This window comes from Mustela putorius, unplaced genomic scaffold (genome assembly GCF_011764305.1).
Source record: "Mustela putorius furo isolate JIRA1106 unplaced genomic scaffold, ASM1176430v1.1 tig00000196_pilon_pilon_pilon, whole genome shotgun sequence".
Classification (NCBI taxonomy): domain Eukaryota; kingdom Metazoa; phylum Chordata; class Mammalia; order Carnivora; family Mustelidae; genus Mustela; species Mustela putorius.
The window spans coordinates 2,806,003-2,832,942 of NW_025421310.1; the positions used below are offsets into that span (position 1 = coordinate 2,806,003).

At 44.7% G+C, this 26,940-nt stretch overlaps 1 protein-coding gene across 3 annotated transcripts; it reads left to right on the forward strand.

Annotated features, from left to right (window-relative positions):
- Window positions 1-2,428: 2,428 nt before the first annotated feature.
- ZNF671 (zinc finger protein 671) lies at window positions 2,429-25,884 on the forward strand. Of its 3 annotated transcripts, none has more exons than XM_045077319.1 (4): window positions 2,429-2,713; window positions 22,239-22,365; window positions 23,125-23,247; window positions 23,968-25,884. In XM_045077319.1, exons 1-4 carry the CDS (start codon window positions 2,681-2,683, stop codon window positions 25,173-25,175), a joined length of 1,491 nt encoding a protein of 496 aa, XP_044933254.1. In that variant the 5' UTR covers window positions 2,429-2,680; the 3' UTR covers window positions 25,176-25,884. The 3 variants fall into 3 exon arrangements, with proteins under 3 accessions (XP_044933254.1, XP_044933255.1, XP_004780556.2); XM_004780499.3 differs by lacking the exon at window positions 2,429-2,713 and adding an exon at window positions 17,791-19,700; XM_045077320.1 differs by lacking the exon at window positions 22,239-22,365 and having other exon boundaries at window positions 2,430-2,713.
- Window positions 25,885-26,940: the final 1,056 nt, after the last annotated feature.

Consider the following 26,940-nt stretch of genomic DNA (forward strand, 5'->3'; position numbering starts at 1 on the left):
GAGCCCAATGTGGGGCTCGATCCCAGGACCCCAGGATCATGACCTGAGCCAAAGGCAGAGGCTTTAACCCATTGAGCCACCCAGGTGCCCCGGGTGTGGGGTTTCTTTTTGGGGTAAGGAAAATGTTTAAATATTAGATAGTTGTCGGGGTGCCTGGGTGGCTCAGTGGGTTAAGCCGCTGCCTTCGGCTCAGGTCATGATCTCAGGGTCCTGGGATTGAGTCCCGCATCAGGCTCTCTGCTCAGCAGGAAGCCTGCTTCCTCCTCTCTCTCTCTCTCTGCCTGCCTCTCTGCCTACTTGTGATCTCTGTCTGTCAAATAAATAAATAAAATCTTAAAAAAATTAGATAGTTGTGATGGTTGTACAACCTGGTGAATATACTAAAAAAACAAACCAAAAAACCTCCACCACACTTGGATTGTACTCTTTAAAAAAGAGTAAATGTTGTGGTATGTGAAATAGATCTCAAACAAACTGTTAAAAAAACCGATTTTGTTTAATTTGAGGGTGAACTGAAGCCAGCCAGACCCAGGCTTCCCAACTCTTCCTTTCAGTTTCCATCTTTCATAAAATAAAAAAATTATAACAACAAAAATTGTAATAGACAACATGACAAAGGAATAGTGCGATATATATTAGGAATTGGGATGGTCCAAAGAATTTTTCAGCCAACAGTTTGCACCTGCCTTGGTGGCGCAGCCAGGGAGGAGTTATGTGTGGGGCAGGTGGCCCAGGAGACAGCAGGGGCACCTGGGTGGCTCAGTCTGCTTGACTTGGATCAAGATCCAGTTCTTCATTGGGCTTGTTGCGCAGCCGGAGCTTGCTGAACTTCTTCCTCTGCCTGCAGCTCCCTCTGCTTGTGTTCTCTTTCTCTCTCTGACAAATATATAAAATCCTTTTACAAATTGAGGTATAATTGACATATAACATTATGTTTCAGGTGTACAGCATAATGATTCCATATTTGTATACACTGTGAAATGGTTACAACAACTCTAGTTAATATCCATCACCTTACACAGTTACAAAAATTAATAGCTTTCTATAATTTGCATTTTACAACTTTTTCTGAGATATCAATTCCTCATGCAGAATACTGCCTGTAATCACAGAGGAAATGATAACCACTTTTCTGGAAAGAGATGAGATCATGGGTTTATGATACCCCTACATTTTGGTATTCATTTTTTAAAAATATTTATTTGAGAGAGAGAAAGTGAGACAGAGCATGAGCAAGGAGAAGGTCAGAGAGAGAAGCAGACTCCCCGTGGAGCTGAGAGCCCGATGCGGGACTCGATCCCGGGACTCCAGGATCATGACCTGAGCCGAAGGCAGTCGTCCAACCAACTGAGCCACCCAGGCGTCCCCATTTTGGGATTCAGAGCACACTTCGCATGCCTGCTCCACCCGTGAACACTGCAGACATTGTCCTGTATCAAAATAGTATTTCTTTCATTGTTCTGCTTTTGAGATCAATGTCAGATCTTAAAGGAAGTGAATATAAGGACAGTGAATAAGAGACGTGAATGGATAAAAGCTCACCACACGACATCGTAGGTTACACAGATCCATATGTGTACTCTTGCTTCAGGGTAGCACATCTTCCTCCATCTTCCTTGTCATGCCTCTATCTGGAGTACTTTCCCTCTTGTCGCTGTACATACACGGTTCACTTGCTAGTAGTGGCTAATTCTTCAGAGCGCATGCATTTGAATTACAGTACAGTGGACACATTTTGTGACTAACTGGAAAACTTTGTGCATTTCGATCTGTAGCCTTTGGGAGCACCCGAAAGAATATGTTTAGCTTCTGAGAGCATGCTGAACTTCCTGGACTCTAAAAAAACATGTCTCCAAATAGGTGCTCAGTTGCAGTCAGACCCTCCAGAAACCTAAGTGCGGCCTCTTTCGGAAGGAGCTAAGTTCCCCTTGGGACCTAGAACCTCTGTTTCCCAGTGTCCTCTGGCGCCAAGGGGCTCTTGAATTAGGCGTCCCTAACCAGAACTAAATTTCGCAAAACTGATCTTAAAGCTCCGTTCTATATGTATTTAAAAACCAGCAAGGTAATAGTTATTAGCTCTCAGATATGACTGGACAGAGAAAGATTTAGTGGTGGTGTGTATCCGTTTGATTTTGTGGCTCTGGGGAACACATGAAATAATGTGTCTACAAGCATGTCTGTGATTGGTCCAGAGCATACTTCACGAAATCCGGATGCGGGCCCCGGCCCAGCAGAGAAGTCCCACTACACCTTGGAGCAATAGGGCGTACCACTGACCACGCCCTTCGCAGTGGTCCCTCGCCTTTCCCAGGAACCTCCTCCCAGAGCCACGAACCTGGAGCTTTGGCTCATAGAGAACTACATTACCCAAAAACCTAAGCGCCGCAGTCCAAGGAAGGCCCGGGAGAGGGGCGTTTCTGTATGTGCGAAAGGCGGGTGGGCGGGACTTCCGGTATCTTCCCCGCGCGTTTGGTCGCTTTTTGTTAGCATCTGCTCAAGCCGGGGGGTTTGATTGCTTGTTCAGGCCGGAGGTGGAACGGTCGTCGCCGTTTCACAGACTAGTCGGAGGCTCGGGGTTGGCGACGTCCACCCACCGTGGCCCCGCGGCTGGGGCAAGACTTGTTTGCTTCCCCGACCTAGACCCAGGCCGCTCCGGGCTCCGCTTCGTCCACCGATTCGGATGGCGGCGGCCGCGCCCAGGGACTCGGCTGAGGTAAACGCTCGTCCCCCCGTTCCTCCCCGCCGCCCCCCACCCCTACCCCGAAGGCCCTTGCGCGGGGTGCCAGCTCGCGGCCCTGTGGCCCCGGCCCGGGTGTCCGGGACAGGGAGTCGGGGGTGGGCGGGGGCGCATGTGTGTGCGCCGGCTGGCTTCATGCGGGAGCAGGCTGCGAGCGGGAGCGGGCTCCGGGCTGAGGGGCTGGTGGGGCGGGGGCTGCAGAGGGCCTGAGGCGGGAGGATTCTGCCCTCAGGGGACGGAGCGTGAGGCGGCAGCACGCCTTTCCTGAGAAGTTGTATTCTCATTGTGAGGACTCTGGGAGCTGTAGGGATTTTGAGTAGAAGAAGGACTTGATGTCATTGGGGACTAAAAAAGTAGCCACGTTTTTCCACAGAGCAAAGCAGATTAGGTTGGGGCGTGAATGTGGATTCTTAGAGACCGGTGAGAGGGCTGGTGCAGCGAACTCCCAAGAATGTTCTGAGGGTGGGTGAACCAGAGTAGTGCCAGAAGAGAGGGAGGAAGTGGTCAGAATCCGGATAGATTTTAAAAATAGAACCAACGGGGGGCGCCTGGGTGGCTCAGTGGGTTAAGCCGCTGCCTTCGGCTCAGGTCATGATCTCAGGGTCCTGGGATCGAGTCCCGCATCGGGCTCTCTGCTCAGCGGGGAGCCTACTTCCTCCTCTCTCTCTCTCTCTCTGCCTGCCTCTCCATCTACTTGTGATTTCTCTCTGTCAAATAAATAAATAAAATCTTAAAAAAAAATAAAATAAAATAAAAATAGAACCAACGGGCAGTTACTGCATCAGATGTGGGTGTGATTGATAGTGAGGAGTGTAAAACCAAGTCTTTATTTGTGCTGTTCTTTTGTTTTTCATGAATGTCTTGTGAAAATGGAAATCAGGAGGGCAAGGTAGGGAGGTTTCAGAGGGATCATAAATTGAATTTTGGACATGGTTGATTCTGAGATGTCTTGGGGTAGACGTGTCCCATGGGGACCAGGGATGGAAGGTGTAGGGTTCCGGGAGAATGGGCTGGGTTTCGAGATAGCCACAGGGTGAGAATCGTGGTCTGGACTAGGCCAGGGCCTGGAGATCAGATTTAGGGGTAGCAGTCTTAGGTATATTATTTTATTTATTTTTATTTTTGTTTTTAAAGATTTTAAATTAATCTGTACACCCAGCATAGGGCTGGAGCTTGGATCAAGCCTGGACCCCACGATTAAGAGTCCTGAGTTCCACCGACTGAGCTAGCTAGGTGCCCTTTTAGTATGTTATTTTAAATGGTCCCTGGTGTGAAATGAAGGAACTGTCCCTTGGGGTGAGGGTAGTAGGGGAAGAAACATGCGCGTTCCTGACACTTTGCACCAGAAAAAAGGAGCCCTGGCATTTGAGAAGGTTCTGTCGGGCTGCATGAAGAGAAGGCTCTTGGGCGTTCAGATCCTGGCCTGGGATAGTGACCCACCAAGGTTGGGGTGCTGCAAAATTGCTACAGTCTAATGACCTCACCTTTACTTTTGAACAACTTGTCCTAAGAGAAACAAACACACATTGAAAAGTTCCTCCAGTGCTAGCAGTGATTCTACTTCATTCAGTCTTGCCAAGGACTTAAAATACCTCAAATACCATATGATAGATTGTCTTAGCCTCTTTATGTTTTTTACTAAAATTTTCCATGGACAAACTCATTGGGGGGATCTTGCCTCACAGGAGAGTCCTACCAAAGCATTCCTCTAAGTGGGGGAAGCAATAAGAGGGAGAGACGAATCATGAGAGACTATGGATACTGGGAAACAAACCGAGGGTTTTAGAGGGGAGGGGGGTGGGGGAATGGGTTAGCCTCTTGTTGGGGATATTAAGGAGGGCAGGTATTGCGTGGAGCACTACATGTTATATGTAAACAATGAATCATGGAACACTGCATCAAAGACTAATGATGTGGGGCACCTGGGTGGCTCAGCGGGTTAAAGCCTCTGCCTTCAGCTCAAGTCATGATTCCAGGGTCCTGGGATCGAGCCCCTCATCGGGCTCTCTACTTGGCAGGGAGCCCACTTCTTCCCCTCTCTGCCTGCCTCTGCCTACTTGTAACCTCCGTCTGTCAAATAAATACATAAATAAATAAATCTTTTTAAAAAACTGCAAAACTAATAATGTACTGTGTGGTGACCAATGTAACACAATAAAAAAATTAAAACCAAAAAAGCCCCAAAACATTCCTCTAATACAAGTTGTTCCAACCCAAGAGATGTTTCTGTTTACATGGCCTAAATGTGATTTTTATGAGTATAGTGGAGGCACAACTCCACCTGTAACTGTCTTAGCTTGGACTTTTTTTTTTTTTTTAAGATTTTATTTATTTACTCGACAGAGAGAGATCACAAGTACACAGAGAGAGAGAGAGAGGAGGAAGCAGGCTCCCCACTGAGCAGAGAGCCCAATGTGGGACTCGATCCCAGGACCCTGAGATCATCATCCAAGCTGAAGGCAGAGGCCCAACCCACTGAGCCACCCAGGTTCCCACCCCCCTTTTCTTTAAATTGAAATATAGTTGACACAGAATGCGTTAGTTTCAGTGTACAAGTCAGGTTTATACATTATTGGCTGGGACTCAAGAAGCACATTAACAAGAGAAAAATAGTTTATTGATGTGTGCAACACAGATGGGAGAAACCTAAATCAAAAGTAGCTCAAAATGGTGGCTCAGGATTCCAGTTGATGTAGCATTTTCTTTCTTTTTTTTTTTTCTTTTAAAAGATTATTTATTTATTTATTTGACACAGAGAGAGAGAGATCACAAGTAGGCGGAGGCAGGGGATGGGAAGCAGGCTCCCCACTGAGCAGAGAGGCTTAACCCACTGAGCCACCCTGGTGCCCCTGTTGTAGCATTTTCAACAAAGAATAATAAATCTGTAGAGAAATGACAGGAAGAAAAGTAATGTTAGACTTTCAAGGGCAGCCCAGTGTGGGACTCAATCCATCATTACCGGAACCCAAGACAGATGCTTAACTGACTGAGCTATCCAGGCGTCCCCCTTCCATGGGGTTTTTAAGACAATATTCACTGAAATCAGTTCTCTTATGGAACCCTATTTGTGAAAGTCTGCTTAAGATTATGGCCACACCAGGAGCACCTGGGTGGCTCAGTTGATTAAGCATCTGCCTTGGGCTCAGGTCATGATCCCAGGGTCCTGGGATGGAGTGTCATATCATGCTCCCTGCTCAATGGAAAACCTGCTTCTCCCTCTCATTCTGCTGTTCCCCCTGCTTGTGTGCTTTCTCTAAAAATAAATAAATACAATATTAAAAAAAATAAAAAGGTTATGACCACACCAATTCTAGTATGTAGGGGTGGGTTTACCCAAACCAAGTCCCAATTCTCTGACCCACCTTGGTATCCTACAGTTCAATTGAAATCTGACACTGTTTACCAGAAAATACTGTCAGATCTCACAGGTTAAGGATTTAGTCCTCTAAGACTGACTGCACTTCCCCCTTCAGGCACCAGTCACACATCCATGTTCTCATCTCTTGTTTCTGACCAACTTGCTGTAGTCTGGAGGCTCCAATGACCCCCAGCCATCTCAGGTCTGATTAATTTACTAGAGTGGCTCACAGAACTCAGGGAAACATTTTACTTAATAGATGATTTATTGTAAAAGGATATAATTCAAAAATAGCCATATGAAGGGTGAGTTATGTGGAAAGGCACAGAGCGTCTGTGCTCTTTCCTGATACACTGCTCTCCCTGAATCTCCACTTGTTCACCAACCCGGAAGCTCTCTGAACCCTGTCTCTTTGGGGTTTTATGGAGGTTTCATTATATGGGCATGATTGATTAAATCCTCAGCAGTTAATGATTGATTGAACTCAGTCTCCAGCCATTCAGATCTCCAGAGGTCAGGGGTAAGACTAAAACTTCCAACCCTCCAATCATATGGTTGGTTCTCTTGGCAACCAACCCTCATCCTTACTTAGATGCCTTCCAAAAGTCACCTCATTAACAAAAGAAAAGACATCTTTTCTCTCATCATTTAGGAAATTCCAATGGTTTTAGAAGCTCTGTGCCAGAAACAGGGACAAAGATCAAATATATATTTCTTGTGAATCACAGTATCACACTGACCTGGTAAATACACCTATGTTCATAGAGAATTCAGAAAACTTTTCATCTGTGTTGTGACTTTATTTTTGCCTTAGTGAATGTGTTTAAATGCTCAGTGATAAAAACCCAAAATGATTATCTTGTGAATGTTATGTTCTTTTTTTTGAATATTATATTCTATTTTTTAAAAAAACCTTTTTATTTATTTGATGGAGAGAGAAATCACAAGCAGGGAGGCAGAGGGAGAGGGGGAAGCAGGCTCCTCACCCAGTGGAGAGCCCGATGCAGGGCTCGATCCCAGGACCCTGAGATCATGACCTGAGCCGAAAGTAGAAATTTAACCCACTGAGCCACCCAGGTACCCCTGAATATTGTATTCTTAATATCACCTATATAGTTATTCTCCAATTTCTCTCTCAGAGAATAGGCAAGAGCAAGTAACTTACACGTTTGTACCCACAATTCTTTTCAGTTTTTTACTTTAAATATTTTATATATTTGAATTATAAATAGATTGTCATACTATATTAAATGCATAGGCAAACTCTGTGCAGTCTGTAATAAATGATCCTTCATTACAAAAATAGAGAAAAGCTAAAAGGAGTGGAATGAAGTAAGACACAAATACTAAGAAGAGGGTTGGAGTGATTATATTAATATAAGAAATTGTCAACTTTAGGGAAAGTAATATTACCAAAGATAACATAAGGACATTTAAAATATTAGATAAAATTTTTTTTTAAAGATTTTATTTATTTATTCGACAGAGATCACAAGTAGGCAGAGAGGCAGGCAGAGAGAGAGAGAGGAGGAGGAAGCAGGCTCCCTGCCAAGCAGAGATCCCGATGTGGGGCTCGATCCCAAAATTTAATCAAGAAAATGTAAGAATGCTAAATGTATTTGTACATAAGAATAAGCCTTCAAAAATTCTTTAAAAATATTTTTTTCCATTTTTATTTTTTCCTAAAGGAGACAGAAAGCACACACAAGTGGGAGGGGCAGAGGGAAAGGGAGAGAGAATCTCAGGCAGACTCAGCTGAGCTCAGAGCCTGACTTGGGGCTTGATTCCTTGATCCTGAGATCACGGCCTGAGTGGAAACCAAGAGTCAGAGGCTTAACTGACTGAGCCACCCAGGTGCCCCTTAATTTTATTATTATTTTTTTAAGTAATCTCCATGCCCAAAGTGGGGCTTGAACTCAAAACCCCGAGATCAAGGGGTGCGTGGTCTACCAGTGGAGCCAGCTAGCAGCCCCCCAAATTATTAATTAATAGAGTAGACCCCAAAACTGTAAGGATATAGAAGACACCACCAATATCATCGGCTAACTTGATTCAATAGATACGCATAAAACATTGCTCCATATTTCAGCAGAATGCACATTCTTCTCACCTACACATGGAATATTCACCAGCATAAACTAAATGCTGGGCATAAAATAAATTTCAGTAAGTTTAAAATTGAATTATACAGAATATATTATCTGTAACAGCAAAAACACAGATATTGAAATTTTACAGAACACTTAAGTTACCAAAAAGTAAAGACATAAGGGAAAGCAGTAGAGAATAAACTGGGAGCATCGTTTTGTAAAACAGGCAAGGGTGATTTGAATATAGAGCTGAAAAGATAAGACAGATGGAATATGGATAAACATTGCTATTAGAATTGACGACTTCTATTTCATAAAGCTCAGACAGCCAAAATTTAAGAGTTAAGAGACACTGAAAGAGGTTTTTCTTCTGTGGAAGATAGCAGAGTAGGAGGATCCTGAGCTTACCTTGTCCCACGGATACTTAGGTAATATATACCTTAGTGTAAATAAACCAGAAAACAATCCAAAGACTGGGATAACAGATTCCCCACAGGTAAATGTAGAGAAGAGGCCACATCAAAAAGGGTAGGAAGGGCAGGGAACCAAACTGACCCACAAGACTATCTGTGGACGGGAGGGACACTGCAGGCACAGAGAATGGAGAGAAGCAGACCCCACACCAGGTACCCAGGGCACCAGGAACTCACACTGGGAAACTTAATACCCATCATATTCGGCTTTGAAAGCCAGAAGGGCTTAACTTCTTGAGTTCTTAAAATCAGGGTGCTTAATACCTGGACCTTTAAAAAATTGGTGGCTTTGAAGGGTGATAGGAAATGGAGTCCCTGCCCATGAAGAGATGCATAAAAACAGCTCCACTGAGATACAGCATAGAGGCAGCAGTTGGAAAAATGCCGTATGTATACTGAAAGGAGATTTATTTTCTGGTTTCAGAACACGTGCTTGAGGGGCAGGGATTTTTAGGTGACTTCTCAAAGAATAAAAGAGTTGTCACGTGCCATTTCCTTCACCTCCACCACTAGGCTAGAAACATGTACGCCTGCAGGACCACTGCAGAATGGACCCTCTTCACCTCGCTTGGCATTGGCATGCCCCACCCTCTGTAATCCAGCCTTACTGGAGTCCATCCAAAGTGGCTGCAGGTCCCCTGCCACAGCAGAGCAGTGAAAACCCTGCTAGCACCGTGTGTGCCAGGTTCTCCTGTGGACCCCGCTCTGCAGTTCTCCAAAGTGACTTTGGGTCCTCTCCCACAAGCGGAACAGCACAGACCTTGCTAACATGCTTGCATTCTCCAGCAGTCCCATCCCTTCCCCTCCAACACGCTTTCTGTGGGACTGTATCAGAAGCGGCGCCTCAAGCGTGGCAGTGTGCAGGTGCTCTGGACAGGGGCTAGCACCATTGCAAAGTGACTTCTGTCCTGGGGAGAAGGGAAGATAAGCACACACAAGAGTTTGACTGCAGCCCCAGCACTGGGTTGGGGGCAGGCATTTGGGCTGATTGCAGGCTGCACCCACCAGTGAAAGCCTCTCAGGACAACACAGAGTGTCTTGCTGTTTGGTGCCTGAATCTGACTCAGATGCCTGGTCTGACTCAACTCAAACCCAGGATTGCCCCACACTGCCCCTTTAACAGTACAGGGACCAAACCCTGCCAGCAACGGGGAGAGAGCCATTGCAAGTGGCTTAACTGAAGGCAAAAGGGGCTCAGCTACAACAGTAGGGTGCACATAACACATGTAGGAGACGCTACTGAAGCACCAGGTTCTGGTGAAAAGTGACATCGCACTGCAGGGCGTGACAGAAACTTTTCTTCATAAGGAATACACGAGCAGTAAATCAGCCCTAGAAGAAATGTTGAAGGGGACTCTAAGTGGAAAGGAAAAGCTATAAACAGGAGTAAGAAAAGTAGGAAGATCAACAGCAGTACAATTAAATATAGCTATAAAAATCAGTAAATAGATTCACAATAGGATATAAAGTACAGCACCATAGACTTAAAATGTGGGGTGGAGGAAGGGGCGCCTGGTGGCTCAGTTGTTAAGCATCTGCCCTTGGCTCAGGTCATGATCCCAGGGTTCTGGGATCAAGTCCCACATCAAGCTCCCTGCTCTGTGGGAAGCCAACTTCTCCCTCTCCTACTCCCCCTGCTTTTGTTCTCTCTCTAGCTTACACTCTCTCTCTCTCTCTCTCTCTCTCTCTCTGTAAAATAAATAAATCTTAAAAAAGAATGGGTTCAGACTTGTGACTATCAGCTTAATATAGAGTGTTATATGGATAAAATATTATATGCAAACCTAATGGAAACCACAAATCAAAAACCAGTAATAGATATGCAAAAAAGGGAGGGGAGAGAAATCTCTGTGTTTCACTAAAAGCCAGAAGACAATGAGAGTGGAAGCAAGGGAAGAAAGGAACAGAGGATTGCAAAAATAATTACAAAATAAGTAACAAAATGGCAGTAACTATCAAAAATTACTGTGAATGTAAATGGACCAAATGCTTCAATCAAAAGAAATAAGGTGATGGATTGGGTAAAAAAGTAAGACCCATGTATACACTGCCTGCAAGAGGCTCAGTTATGACCCCAAATACATGCAGGTTGAAAGGAAAGGGATGGGAAGGCATTCATCATGGAAATGGAAATGGAAAGAAAGCTAAGGTACCAATACTTATGTCAGAAAAAATAGGCTTTAAAACAAAGACTGTAATGAGACAAAGCAGGGCACTGTATAATTAGAACAATCCAGCAACAAGATATAGTAATTTTAATTATTTATGAACCCAACGTGTGAACACCCAAATACGTAAAGCAGTTAAACATAAAGGAGTAACTAATCGTAATATAATAACATTAGAGGACTTTAACACCCTAATTACATCAGTGGACAGATCATCTGAACAAAGTCAAGGAAACAGTGACATTGAATGATGCTTTGGACCAGATGTAACTAACATATATTCAGAACGTTTCATCCTGAAACAACAGAATATACATTCTTCTCAATTGCATGTGGAATGTTACCCAGAATAGATCAAGCTAGGCCACCAAACAAGTCTCAACAAATTCCAAAAGATTAAAGTCATACCATGCATCTTTTCTGTAGTTTCTATTAAACTAGAAATAAACCACAAGAAAGAACCTGTAAAGAAGACAAATACAGGAACACAAATACATAAAAAGTCTGTAAAGCCACAGATGGGTGGCTCAAATTGTTGAGCATCTGCCTTCAGCTCAGGTAACGATCTCAAGATCCTGGGATGGAGCCGCATGATGGGCTCCCAGCTCAGCAGGAAGTCGGCTTCTCCCTCTCCCTCTGCTTCTCCCTCTGCTTCTCCCCCTGCTTGTGCGCTCTCTGTCTCTCTCAGATGAATAAATAAAATCTTAAAAAAAAAAAAAAAGAACATGAATACATGGAGGTTAAATAACATCCTACTAAACAATGAATCAGTCAACCAAGAAATCAAAGAAGAAATAAAAAAATACATGGAGACAAATGAAAATGAAAACACAGCAGTCTCAGATCTTTGAGATGTGGCAAAAGCTGTCCTAATTGGAAATTTTATAGCAATACAGGCCTACCTCAAGCAGCGTGAAAAATCTCAAACCTAACCTTAACACCTAAAGGAGCTAGAAAAAGAGCTAAAGAAACCCCAAACCAGTAGAAAGAAAGAAATGATAAAAATTAGAGCAGGAATACAATAGAAATTAAAAACAGAACAATCAATGAAACCAGGAGCTACGTCTTTGAAAAGGTGAATAGAACTGATAAACCTTTAGCCACACTCATCAAAAATAAAATTAAATTAAAAAGAGGACTCATACTAATGTAAAAAAAAAAAAAGAGGACTCAAATAGAATCAAAATTGTAAAAGAAATAAAAACCAACACCACAGAAATACAAAGGATTATAGGAATATTATGAAACATATGTCAACAAATTGGACAATCTAGAGGAAATGGATAAATTACTAGAACCATATAACCTCCCAAAACTGAATCAGGAAGAAATAGAAAATTTGAACACACTGATTACCAGCAATGAAATTGAATCAATAATAAAAATCTTGCAATGGGGCGCCTGGGTGGCTCTGGTCATGTTCCTGGGTCCCAGGATCAGGCCCCATGTCAAGTTCCTTGCTCAGCTGGGAAGCCTGCTTCTCCCTCTTCCTCTGCCAGCTGCTCCCCCTGCTTGTGCTCTTTCTCTGTCAGATAAATAAAATCTTTAAAAAGAAAAAAATAAAAACCACCTCTCAACAAACATAAGTCTAGGGCCAGATGGCTTCTCAGGTGAGTTCTACCAAACACTGAAAGAAGAGTTAATACTTACTCTTCTTAAACTATTAAAAAAAAATAGGAGAGGAAGGAAAGCTTCCACATTCATTTTACAAGGCTGGTATTACTCTGGTACTCAGACCAGATAAAGACACTACAGAAAAAGAGAACTACAGGCCAATATTTCTGAACATAGATGCAGAAATTCTCAAGAAAATGCTAGCAAACTGGGGGCACCTGGGTGGCTCAGTGGGTTAAGCCGCTGCCTTCGGCTCAGGTCATGATCTCATGGTCCTGGGATTGAGCCCCGAATCGGGCTCTCTGCTCAGCAGGGAGCCTGCTTCCTCTTCTCTCTCTGCCTTCCTCTCTGTCTGCTTGTCATCTCTCTCTGTCAAATAAATAAATAAAATCTTTTAAAAAAAATGCTAGCAAACTGAATCCAACCAGACATTAAAAGTATCATTCACTGTGATCAAATGGAATTTATTTCTGGGATGCAAGCGGGTTCTTTATCATATATCATATCATATATCACATCATATCAACAAGAAATAGGATAAAAACCACACAATCCTTTGAATAGATGTAGAAAAAGTACTTGACAAAATAAACATCCACTCCTGATAAAAATCTACAACAGAGTAGTTTTAGAGGAAATATACCTCAACATGATAAAAGGCCATTTTGGAAAACCCACAGCTAATACTCAATGGTGAAAAACTAGGAGCTTCCCCCTAAGATCAGGAGCAAGACAGGGATGTCCAGTGTCACCACTTTTATTCAGCATTGTACTGGAAGTCCTAAAAAAAGCAATCCGACAACAAAAATAAAAGGCAGCCAAATTGTTTAAGGAAGAAGTAAAACTTTCACTATTTGCAGAGGATATGACACTTTATATAGAAAACCCAAAAGACTCCTCCAAAGAACTGCTAGAATTGATAAATGAATTCAGTAAGGTCACAGGATACATATCCATTACACTTTTATACACTAATAATGAAGTGGCATAAAGAGAAATTAAGAAACAATCTTAATTATAATTGCACCAAAAGTAACAAAATGTCTAGGGATATACTTAACCAAGGAGGAAAAAGGCCTGCACTATGAAAAGTATAAAACACTGTTGAAAGAAAGTGAAGATGACAGATACTCTGTGCTCATGAATTGGGAGAGCAAATATTGTTAAAATGTCCCTATTGCCTAGAGCAATCTACACATTTAATGCAATCCCTGTTAAAATACAAAACAGCATTTTTACAGAACTCGAACAAATAATCCTAAAATTTGTGCGGAACTATAAAAGACCCGAGTAGCCAAAGCAGTCTTGAAAAAGAAGAAAATAACTAGAGGTATCACAATCTCAGATTTCAAGATCTATTACAAAGCTCTAGTATTCAAAACATTATGGTACTGGCAGAAAAGTAGACACATAGATCAGTAGAACAGGAGAGCTCAGAAATAAACCCACCATTATATGGTCAATTAGCCTTCAGCAAAGGAAGCACAGATACTCAAAGCGAGTCTCTTCAATAAATGGTGTTGGGAAAGCTGGACAGGTGTATGGAAAACAATGAAACTGGATCACTTTCTTACACCATACTCAAAAATAAACTCAAAATGGATGAAAGACCTAAATGGAAGACCTAAAACCACAAAAATTCTGGAAGAAAGCGCAGGTAGTAATTTCTCTGACGGACCATGGCAACATTTTTCTAGATAGGTCTCCTAATGCAAGGGAAACAAACAAAAATAAAATATTGGGACTACATTCAAATAAAAAGTCTTTGCAGAGTGAAGAAAACAACCAAGCAAAAAGACCACCTACTGAATGGAAGAAAATATTTTAAAATGATATGTCCAGTAAAGGGTTAATATCTAAAATATATAAAGGACTTACACAACTCAACACCAAAAACCAAATAATTTAGTTAAAAAATGGGCAGAAGACATGAACAGACATTTCTCCAAAGACATCCAAATGGCCAACAGACCCATCTCAAAATCACTAGTTGTCAGGGAAATGAAAATCAAAACCACAGTGAGCTATCACACCTGTCAGAATGGCCAAATTCAAAAACACAACAGCTGTTGGTCTGCACTGTTGGTGAGAATGCAAGCTGGAAAGTGATATATATATCCCCAAAGGATACATTATTCAGCTGTAAAAAAGAATGAAACTTTGCCACATGGGATATTGTGGTTGGGTCCACTGCTAAGTGATACTGATCAGAGAAACAAATACCATATAATTTCAGTCATATGTAGAATTTAAAAAAAAATTTTTTTAAATATTTTATTTATTTATTTGACAGACAGAAATCACAAGTAGGCAGAGAGGCAGGCAGAGAGAGGGGGAGGGAAGCAGGCTCACCGCCGAGCAGAAAGCCTGATGCGAGGCTACATCCTAGGACCCTGGGATCAAGACCTGAGCCGAAGGCAGAAGCTTTAAGCCACTGAGCCACCCAGGCGCCCCCATATGTAGAATTTTTAAAAAATATTTTATATATTGGGCGCCTGAGTGGCTCAGTGGGTTAAGCCGCTGCCTTCGGCTCAGGTCATGATCTCCGGGTCCTGGGATCGAGTCCCGCATGGGTTGGTGCTTCCCTCTCTCTCTCTCTGCCTGCCTCTCTGCCTCCTTGTAATCTCTGCCTGTCAAATAAATAAATAAATAAAATCTTTAAAAATATATATTTTATTTATTTATTCGACAGATCACAAGTAGGCAGAGAGGCAGGCAGAGAGAAAGGAGGAAGCAGGCTCCCCACTGAGTAGAGAGCCCAGTGTGGGGCTAGAGCCCGATGTGAGACTAGAGCCTGATGTGGGGCTCGATCCCAGGCCCCTGAGGTCATGACTCCAGCCGAAGGCAGAGGCTTAACCCACTGAGCCACCCAGGTGCCCCTGTATGTGGAATTTAAGGGGAAAAAAAAAAACAGACATGAGAAAAAATGAAACTGAAAACAAGACCCTTAAATGTAGAGAACAAATGTGGTTACCAGATGGGAGGTGGGTGGGGGATGGGTGGAAAAGCTGAAGCGAATTAAGAGTACCCTTAGGGGGCACCTGGGTGGCTTGGTGGGTTAAAGCCTCTGCCTTCGGCTCAGGTCACAATCTCAGGGTCCTGGGATCAAGCCCCGCATTGGGCTCTCTGCTCAGCAGGGAGCCTGCTTCCCTTCCTGCCTCTCTGCCTACTTGTGATCCCTCTCTCTCTGTCAAATAAATAAAATATTTTTAAAAATAAAATAAAAAATCTCTTAAAAAAAAAAGGGGGTACCCTTAGGATGATCACTGAGTAATGTGTAGAATTGGTGAATCACTAGATTGCCCATGTGAAACTAATATAACACTTTGTTAATTATACTGGAATTTAGAAAAAAGGTGAGAGAGGGTATCACCAATGTCTAACATTGTGAAGGGATCAACACATAGTCCATACAGAGAAATCGTATTAATCAGAGCAAGAAATAAGACTCGTCTAAATGGACAAAATACGAGTGGTCAATGGAAGGGGGAACCCAAGTGGCTATCAGACCTATGAAAATATATACACATTTAAATTTAGGAATTCATCGAACACATAGTAGAATGTAAAGACAGTTCTAATTCATCTGAAGTTTTTGCTAGAACTAACCTCACAAATATAGACAGAAATAGCAGTAAGACTGTATTAATAACATTCAGCAGTGTATAAAATGTACTGTACACTATAACCAAGAGTGATGTATTCCAGTCATGCCAGGTTGCTTTAATTTTTGATGACAAAGAGTGTTATCTAACATATTAGCAGCTTAAGAAAAATCATCAATTTGTGCAGAAAAATAACTAGCATAAGTGAATAACAGTGCTATGTGTAGGTTCTCTTACATAAATCTGTAAGTACACATGTAGGAGGTAGGTACAGATGTGATTTGAACTTTAGTCTAGTGGTCAACAATGTGTAGAACACAACTGAATTATAAAATTTTACAGATCAATTCTATACCATCAAATAATAAAATTCTTAGTAATGAATATCAAATGTTTAATTTCTTTCATTAACATTAATATTCATTTCCAAATTCTTTATTGAAAACTACAAAGTTGTCTGAATATTACTGAAAACTTCATTATTGAAACTTACAAACACTTCTGCTGAGAGAAATTAAAGGTGTCCTAAATAAATGGTGTGGTATTTTCCATAGAATTTGGTGGTTTCACTTTTTCTCCCTGGAAGTGTACAGTACTCCCTTGGGTCTTCAGTATTAAAGGACATGAACTTCTTCGACATGGAACCTGGTGAGTGCGGGTCAGGAATTCAGTCTGAGCATCCATAGACTAGAGAGACTCCCTGAGGCCCAGTTTACCTCAGGACAGTTGGAGAGGTTTGAGGGGTGAGTTTCTGGTTCCCACTGGAGATGAGCGCACAGAACTTTCTGAATCATTAGTACAGATTAAGGGGGTGTGTGTGGGTGGTCAGGAGTTACTTTCTTCCAATGTGAAGGGTTTCAAGTGGTGTTGGGAGAATGACCAAAAGATAGCTTGTAGTTTCCCAGGCAAGAACCCCAACCACCCTGTGTTTTAGATGCTATTGTTTCCCCCATGTCAGCAATGAGGAGATGGAGGCTTAGAGAGGTACTCTTAATTCGCTCTAGAGCTCAGGCCCTGAAGTCAGATGCCATCTGCCAGATTGCATTGCCAATTTGAACCCAAACACCACATGATTGGTTATAATTCAAGTTCAACATTTCTGAATTTGAACATAAGATCTAGAAGAAGTGTGCTACAAAATTTTAAATGATGTCCTCCTTTAGCTACCATTTATTCCAAAGGAAAAAATATTTCTTAAATTGTAAATCTTGAACTACTTTGCTTAGAATAACATAACCTTTGTGCAGTGGGCTACTCAAAATGTATAACAGCATTCTGATGTTTGATAACTTTTCTCTTGGAATAATTTTGAATGTCACAGATTGTACACACTATGCCATCCTGTAAAATTTTTAACCATTCCTGTTAAGGCTACTTGTTAGTCTGGGTATGGGTATGGGTTTTGATAGATACTGTCTTTAACTCTGCAGGTAGGCAATCTGGATTCATTTCCACCTCATGGGTGCATGAGAGCCCTGTTTTGTGGTGATGAGGTTCATTTACATATAACATCACGGAGATGTAGGTACTATTTTTTCTTGTCATTTTAAAGAATGTAGCATTACTTGTGAGGAACATGTAAATATCATCACAGAGGTCTGCCAGGGAAGTTTTGTCTTCATTTTTTATTTTGTATCACAGAGTCCCAAATTAGGAGCCGTGAGGCGCACCTGGGTGGCTCAGTGGGGTAAGTGTCTGACTCTTGGTTTTCGCTCAGGTCATGATCTCAGGGTCCTGGGATTGAGCCCCAGGTTGGGCTCCACGCTCAGAGAATCTGCTTGTGGATCTCTCTTCTTTTTTCTCTTTCGCAAATAAATAAATCTTTAAAAACGATTAGGAGGGTGAGGCTGGGATATACAAATCCTGAACCTCTGAAATAGCCAGAGACCGTTCATTCATGGCTTAGGACATGGTCCACCGGCTGGAGACTTGAAGAGGAGGTGTGGAGTGCAAAATATGGCTTGGGAGCAACTGGCAGGCTCAGCATACCTTAGGCTTTCAGTAAATGGTACCTTCAACTTCTACCTGCTGATGACCCTGGCTTCCTTCCTGAGCTCCTCAGAGTGGTGGTTACTACAATACCCAGAAGGCTCTGCTTTGTGAGGTGGCAACTCCCCGCCAGTGATGGCCCAGGGGAAGGGGTCTTTTTCTGTCTGTGCTTCAATCACAACAGAACTTCTGGAATTATCTTCGTGGTGGCTCTGTTGTTTTATTTTGTTGGTTTGTTTTCAGAGAGGACTGTGTATTGGGAGGCAGGTGGGCCAACCTGGGAGACTTGCTCAGAGAGTTAAGGCAGGATTCCCACAGGCAGAGGAGACTGACTGCTGGGAACTATGGTTAGTCAGAGATCATGGAGCACCCTCCCCCCGCCCCACCAGAGGGCAGCGTTCAGATTAAGTCAAATGGTGTGAAACCCGTGTGCAGGAAATCAAGGGAATGCTAAATTCTGCCTCTCTAACATGACCAAAGCTATAGCATGGAAAGGTGCACAGAGGCCCTTTGAGCTGTGGAGGAAAGTCATGGGCACTGATTGGATGTGCTTAGCTTTGAGATTGATCCCCTTCGGGCAATCCCAGGAGACCCAGAGGTCTCTACAGCCTCTATCCCAACACAGTCAGCAAAACAGGTGTGAACTGCACTTAGTTGTGCTGCCAGCCTGGGCACAGTTATCCAAGCTGCTTCCAAATCTTTTCTCATCCTGGGAAGAAGTATTCAAAAAAAGGATTTTAAAATGTGTTGCTTCTTCTAAAATCAACATCCTAGTAACTTGGCTAAGCCTGTGCAGCTGGTGGCACAGAGGCACCCTTCCCGTCCCTGGCCCTACAAGTCAGCTGCATAAGGCCATTGGGCTGATGCTGGCCAAGCACACAAAGGTTAGTGGTTAAGAGGTAGCAGTGTCAAGGTCATTGTCCCACCCCAGCCTCCACCAGAGGTCACATGCTGGAAAAGTCCTGTCTTGAGCACACTTTCTTGTAGAGCCTAATGTCCTCAGATTTAGGAGGGGGTCCTGAAGTTTCCTGGGTTGGGTCCAGGGATGGGGGATGCTGTGATGTGAAGACCACTGATGACATTCAGAAAGACAGGGAAGGAGGTAGCGAACTTGCCTCAGAACATCAGGGTGAAGCCAGTGAATGTGACCTGGTTCCAGAGGAGGATCACAAAACTCTGGAGCCCCACCCCCACCGCAGAGGAGACAATGAAAGAGACAAGGAAGACAGCCCACAGTTCACTTGCACCACAAGTGGAGGTCTTCACACACCTTGGACATCATGACAAGGTCCAGGTCCAAATGGCAGCCATCATGGTGGCTATTCTGGCTACTGCTTTTTTTGCCCCTGCGCTGTAAGATTATTAGAGCCCCATGTGGTATGTTGGTTTCTAGGGGTGTAGATTGACCAACGGGTACACTAGCATCTTCATGTCCAGCCATTGTGCTGCTGCTCCTGTTTTATCCACAGGCTCCAGGAAGGACTGAACTCATGGCTCTGTGCTCACCTTCCTCCAGATGGGATTCGTCTTCCTTCATTCCGTCCACGGAATTGAGTCTGTGGGCCTTGAGGACATGAACTCAATCCAAACAAGCAGTTACGTGGAGAGATTCCCCAACAGGACCCAGAGACAGAAACCCATTGTAGGCAGGTCGAGGCGCTTGGAGGTGAGGCTGAGCTCTGTTCAACACACCACAGGTCTCATTCCTTTCGGGTGGAGACAGCAGAGGGCCAGGATCGAAGCCAAAAGGGTGAGCTCAGCCTCTGTTCTGAGGGTGACAGGAGCCATGGGAACTTGGAGTGGGCTCGGCAGGCTCCCCTGCTGCAGACTGTAGAAGATGGTGGAGGGCTGGGGTGCTGGTGGCGGCGGGGGTGGAGATAAAAGAAGCCGACCCAGTGGGGAACAAGCAAAGGCTATTGATTTAGAGCTTGCTGGCACCATCACATTGGCTGAGACTTAGAGGCAGGCAAGGCGGTAGGAAAGCTGACTGGCCCAGATGGGAAGCAGGCACAGAATTTCGGGAAGATGGCGCTTTCTACTGGCTCTTGTCGCTCCGGGTCAGTTGCAGTGGTTGTGGTTTGACTTCTGCTGGTTGTTGCAGAGGTGTGCACTATGGCAAAACCATCTGCAAGTCTCCCAAACAGAGGAGAGTAATCCGCTTCTTAGGGGAAAGGGGGAAGCTGGGAAGATTCTTACAAAAAGGCCGCTGAAGTAATCTGGGAGTTTGAAGGATAGTTGCTTCTCATTGGCTGGGCTGCGAGCTGTGCTCCTCTCTCATTGGCTGGGCTGAGTGTGATCCTCTCTTGGTGGTTGGGCTGAGAACTGTGATCCTCTCATTGGCTGGCTGTTGGGACGAGGTTGAGGAAAGGCTTTCCCCCTTATGGTATAGGATAGTGGTTTCCATGTGCAAGGTCTGTCTCCTCTTGTGTTTGCAGATGCCGCTGAGTGGTCAGGCATCTGAAAGGCCCCCTTCCCGCGCCTCCCAAGTCCATTTTAGTGAGGTTTCCCTTGTTAATTTTAACAGTAGTGAATTAATAGTTAAATACGTTATGAATGTTCAGCAAGATAAGTGTAGTCACTGTACAAAATTATTACAGTTTTATTGACTGTACTTCTTATACTTTTCACCCCATGGCTTATTTTATAACTGGAAGAATGCTATATTTATATGTGGTCACACCGCAGGAGATCCAAGAAGACTAGGCCTGTAGTTCCGATGAGTATTGATGAACTATGTCGGTGATTGCTATGAAGGGGGCAGAACAGGTTGTATTTTCTGTTACTTTACTCAGGCCTGTTTTGTTTACCAAAGTGCTTTGTGGGAGGTGGGGGGGAGGCAGAGAAGACTCAAAGTTGTGAACATGCTGCAGCCCTCAACCGAACGGGCAACATCAGTTGTCAAATGGATGTTCAGAGGATTAGCTGGGGATAGGAAGGTCAGACTGTGAGGGCACAGCATGTGTATAATAGATAAAATAATGGCTTCCCACCCCATCCACGTTCTTTTTTTTTTTTTTTTTTAACATTAGTTTACATTTTTTTTTAAAGATTTTATTTATGTGTTTGGCAGAGAAAGAGAGATCACAAGTGGGCAGAGAGTCGGCAGAGGGAGGGGGGATGCAGACTCTCTGCTGAGCAGAGAGAGCCAGATGCGGGACTTGATCTTAGGACCCTGATATCATGACCTGGGCAGAAAGCAGAGGCTTTAACCCACTGAGCCACCCAGGCACCCCAGCTACGCATAGTCTAATCCCTTGAGCCTCTGGCTGTGTTACCTCATGTGGCAAAAGGGATTTTAATGTGTGTGATTAAATTAAGTATATTAACAACATGAAGAGATTACCACTGGGCCCAATGTATTTGCAGGAGAATAGAGTCAGAGAAGATTTCAGGAAGTAAACAGGTCAGAGTGATAATAATTGCTGACTTTGAAGTTGAAGAAGGGGCAGGGAGTCAAGGAATGCAGAAGGTCTTGAGAAATTGGGAAAGATGAAGAAAGATTTTTTTGTAGAACTGCCAGAAAGAACACGATCCTGATGACATCTTGTTCTTATCCTGGTGAATCCCATTTTGGATTTATAATCTTTACAACTGTAAGAAGAAAAATTTGTGTTGACATAAGTTGCAGAGCTGGTAATGATTTGTCACAGCAACTGCAGGAAACTATAACAGTGTGCAGTGGAGAACTGGAAGAAGGCTGAGGGTACCTGAAATATGTGTATAGTCCTGGGTGCCTGAGACTGAAGAGAAGGTCCAGATCAGGAGGTCTTCAAGCAGGACTGGGGGCTTTCCTTTGGCAGTTGGGACCACTGGAGGTTTGGGGCAGGATGGGATCCCAGTTAAATGCTTGGTATTGCCAAGGATTCTCTCCACGCTGTGTGCAGAGCGATATGTGAGGAGTCTGGTGTGCTGTCTCTGGTATGGGGGAGAAGAGTCGTGGTGAGTAACAGAAGCTGCGTGAGAGGTGTGGTCTGAGAATTGATGTGCACGATAGGAGTGAGTGGGAACTGATAGTCCTGCACCCCATTCCCAGGGGCTTCCATGAGAACAGGGAGCTGGGCTTATGTCCTGGCATGATTTAGGGTCCCCCGGGGGGATTGGCTGGCATGGGGGGAAGAGGGTGAGCATGACGTTGTTGTGAGTAGACAGAGTGGGTATACTCAGTCAAGAGACTTCCTGGACTGTGCTGGCCATGTCATTGCAGGTCTGTGTGATCTCTGAGGATGTTTTTGTGTCCTTCTCCCGGGAAGAATGGATGCTCCTTGATGATTCTCAGAGACTTTTATATCAGGATGTGATGCTGGAGAACTTTGTACTTTTAGCCTCACTGGGTAAGGTCTGCATGCCAATCCCATCTGCTTTTTCTTTTTCTCCAGGGTCTGCTCTGTCCTTCCCATGGGCAGGTCATAAGCTCTGCTTCCTTGCCAGGTTTCCTGGAGTAGCGGCTGTGGGCGCCCGGTTTGCGCTGTACGGAGTGTTCTCATCTCCTAGCGAGCCAGTCCCAAAACCTTGCAGTGAAGGGTTGAGAGGCATGAGGTGTGGTTTGCCCAATGGATCCCATAGTTGTGCTCCTTTTGGGGGCCTGGTGAATCTGTCCAGAATGATGGCACTGCTATGCCTAAGGTTCTGCTTCCTTTCTGTAGGGGACATTTTCTGGAGCTTAATTGTACCAGGAGTTACAGGTACTCAAGTAGTCACTACTTATGGGTATCTTTGTGCAGTTCCTCCAAAACCCTCCTTCTAGGTTTAAAAAAATTTTTTGTAAAGATTTTATTTATTCATTTTAGACAGACAGAGAGAGCATGAGTGGGGCAAGGGGCAGAAGGAAAGGGAGAGAATCCCAAGCAGACTCCATGCTGAGTGCAGAGCCCAACGTGGGGCTTGATACCACGACCCCGAGATAATGACCTGAGCTGAAACCCAGTCAGACACTCAACCAACTGAGCCACCCAGGTGCCCTCCCCCACCCCACTGCCAAGGTTGTGTTTTTTTGTTTTGTTTTGGTAATAAGTTTTTTTAACTTACGGAGTATCATAGGATGCCTTGCTCTGTCCAGTAGTGTCCGCTTACCTGTCATTTGTTTCTCTTAGGAATTACATCCTCCAGATCGCACTTAGTCACCCCACTGGAGCAGAGGGCAGATCCTCGGATAGCTGACCAGGTGGATATGGCTCCAGCCACAGAAAGGAAGACTTGGAAGGGACCTGGACCTGGTGAGTGGATGCGAGGGAAGGGCATGATATCAAGGTTGGATTCAAAACTAGCAGTACTAACTTTTCATACCAGTGTTGGGCTTCAAGGCTGCTGGCTACACCGTATTTCTACCCATCCTTCCCCATTCTTGATACTGCAGCTTATCTCCTGTCTGCTTCTAGGCCCCTGCCGTGTTCTATATGCCCGGCATCCAGGCCCTGTCCTGGGATCAAGCCCCGCATTGGGCCCTCTGCCCAGCAGGGAGCCTGCCTCCTCCTCTCTCTCTCTCTCTCTCTCTCTCTCTCTGCCTGCCTCTCTGTCTACTTGTGATCTGTCTGTCAAATAAATAAATAAAAATCTTTAAATAAAAAAAGGAAAAAATAAAGAAAAATAAATAAATAAGTAACCCTTGAGCCCCAGATACACACTTGTTAGTGGGTCTTCCTGGGCTTGCACGTGCCCTTCTGCATAGCACTTCCCCATCTCCACAGCCAGAGACCTACTGGAAGCCACTTGCTGTACTCTGTCCACATATCCTTGTCCTCAGAAGGCTCCCTTCATTCAATGACTTTTGGAGACCCAGTTCTGCATTGCAACCCCTTCCTGAACCTTCCCCACCTCTCTTGTCCTATAAACGGTCCCACTGAGGTACTCCCGGATGTGTCGCATACATATTAACAATGGGGTCGCCCTTCCCAGTAAGTGTGACATGCATGTCAGCAGTACTTCTCTGCTTCCAGGTGGTTGGTCTGCGGTGGAGGATGAGGCCACGTCCCCTGAGCAGAGTGTTTCTTTAGAAGGAGTGTCACCGGTCAGGACTCCGGTGGCAGGTCTGAAGCTCCATCCCTGGGATGGATCTGGCTCAATATTGAAAGAAATCTTACACCTGACTGAATACCAGGGGGAGGAAGCCAGGCTGGAACCACACAGTGGTGGGGCCTGTTGGAAGCCTCCTGGGCTCAGGGCAAACGTCCATCAGCACCACACTGCAGAGAAACCCTTCAGAAGAGACGAGGACAGCGGCTCTGCAAAAATCTGCGGATTCCATGTGCCAGAGAAGACCTGTACACACAGTGAGGGTAGAAGGGACTTTCCAGCCACCTCAGACCTTCTTCAGCACCAGGTCTCCCATATTAGGACGAGGCCCCACAAGAGGACGAGGCCTGGGGGAGACCTTCACCCTGGACAGCAGCATCACAGGTGCTTCGAATGTGGGAAATTGTTCACCCGCAAAGACACACTTACTCGGCACCAGAGAATCCATACTGGAGAAAGACCTTATGAGTGCAGCAAATGTGGGAAATTATTTAGCCAAAGCTGTGACCTTTTTAAACACGAGACCATACACACTGGAGAAAGACCTTATGAGTGCAGTGAATGTGGGAAATTCTTTAGACAGGTCTCTGGCCTGATTGAACACAGGCGAGTTCACACTGGTAAAAGACTCGACCAGTGCAGAAATTGTGGAAAATTCTTTAGTAGTAAGTCCAACCTCATTAGACACCAAGAAGTGCACACAGGGGCAAGGCCTTATGTATGCAGTACATGTGGGAAAGAATTCAGCCGCAAACACACACTTGTTTTGCACCAGAGGACTCACACTGGAGAAAGGCCTTATGAGTGCAGTGAATGTGGGAAGGCCTTTAGCCAAAGTTCCCACCTTAATGTACACTGGAGAATTCACAGCAGTGATTATGAGTGTAGCCGATGTGGGAAAGCATTTAGCTGCATCTCTAAACTCATTCAGCACCAGAAGGTTCACTCTGGAGAGAATCCTTATGAGTGCAGCAGATGTGGGAAAGCCTTTACCCAAAGGCCAAATCTCATTCGGCACTGGAAAGTTCATACTGGAGAACGGCCCTACGTGTGCAGCAAATGCGGGAAAGAGTTTATCCGCAAACACACACTTGTTCTCCATCAGAAAATTCATACTGGAGAAAAGCCTTAATACCACAGCAGTTGCGGGAAATCCTTTAGCCATTACCCCAACTTATTATCCATTTGCAAATTCCTGGCAGCAGACCTAGGACAGCCTTTACTACGGACCAAACTTTATCCAGCCCTGGAAAATCCACACCAGACAAAGGCCTCAGCGGTACAGGGAATGTGCCATCTCCTTGTTCAGTGTAGCAGCTCTCGTGAGAGAGGAGCTGCGAGAGTAGGCTTTGTGAGGGTGCCGTCATTCAGAAGTGGTACCTCACATGTATGAACCTCTGCGCGGGGGAGGCTCCTTGTAAGTGCCTGATACATCAGTGATATCAGGACCTGTATGTGCATTGTAAATTGTCAAGGCCCTTTGTCAGTGCTAAAAGCCATCCCACTACTACCATCTGCCCAAGTCCTGCGGTGCGTGTCGGTCACTCCAGCATGCTTAGGCAGGCGGACCTGTGCTGTCTCCGTAGTCCCTAGAAGGAGTCATGATCAACCTCCATGGTACATGGGGGGGCTCATTTCCTTACTTTTGTCTGGGTTAGGCATGGAAAAAATCAGCACACAAGATGGGTTTTCCAGGTAGCTTGCAAAGATTTATCCTCATGGACTTTCTCATCTCGTGTGATGCTCACTGTGGATGTGTGCAGTCTCACGGCCTTCAGCCCTGGAAGCACATACCTCACATCACTCATTTGTGAGTGCAATAATAAAGGGCTTATTCTTGAGCTATTTTTATTTTTTTCAAGATTTTATTTATTTATTAGAGAGAGACGGTCTGAGTGTGGTGGTGGGGGGGCAGAGTGAGAGGGAGAAGCAGGCTTTCCGCTGAGCAGGGAGCCCAACATGGGGCTCGATCCCAGGATCCTGGGATCATGACCTGAGCTGAAGGCAGACACTTAATTGACTGAGCCGTCCAGGCGCCCCACTTTGAGCTGCTTTTAATCTGGAGGGTTCTCATTGTGTGGAGTGTGTTGAGGACACACCTGTGTTCTGCAAACATGAAAGGATAAAGTTTATGGGAGGCCCCAGTTTTCCATGTCTCAGGACATGATGATGGTAGAGAAAAGCTGTCACACCAGGTTTGACCTAATTTGTGTTGCTACCCAAAGTCTTCTAGGAAAGCCTTAGGAGCTTTGGGAGACCTGTCATGGCAGCCTTCAATTCGTGAGTCCCTAAGTAACTGTAGGAAGGGGGTTGTGACAGCCTCCATTGCATCTGAGAGCAGAGTGAGTTTGGTCCCTTGTCCCCATGGAATGTTTCATATCCCCAGACGCTATTAAGAAGAGTCTGGCCTCTGGTACCTGGCAAGAAGTCCGAGTTCAGAATTAAGTAGGTGGGAGTCACTGGTGGGAAGACCTACAGGAGCCAGGTTGGGGCCATAATGGATACAGGAACAAAGCGCGATTAACACGGAGTCAGAGTGGTTGCAGCACCCTGGGAGGGCTCCCCACAACAGGCGCCTGCTCATAGTACTCCCGTATCGTGGCTGAGCAGGAGAAGATAGAGAAATTTTCAGGACTTCCAGAGCTGTCTCCTCTGGCCAAGATCCCTTGCAGGACAAATAACCCAAATATTTCGTGGATTCCCTTAGGCCATAGATGCTCCAGGTCAGAACTCTTGCTGTGGCGGCAGGAAAGTGTATTGAGAGACGGGAGATCTGGGATTCCAGGGATGTGGCTTTTGTGACTTATCCAATATTCTTTTTTTTTTAAGGTTTTATTTATTTATTTGTCAGAGCACAAAGCAAGGAGGGTGGCAGGCAGAGGGAGAGGCAGGTTCCC

Bases quoted from the DNA above. Each gene is read 5' to 3' on its own strand.
- ZNF671 (XM_004780499.3), top strand. From the start codon at position 19,551: ATGGGATTCGTCTTCCTTCATTCCGTCCACGGAATTGAGTCTGTGGGC. The intron at 19,701-22,238 runs GTGAGGCTGAGC...ATGTCATTGCAG, and splicing joins GCAGGTCGAGGCGCTTGGAG to GTCTGTGTGATCTCTGAGGA. The intron at 22,366-23,124 runs GTAAGGTCTGCA...TGTTTCTCTTAG, and splicing joins TGTACTTTTAGCCTCACTGG to GAATTACATCCTCCAGATCG.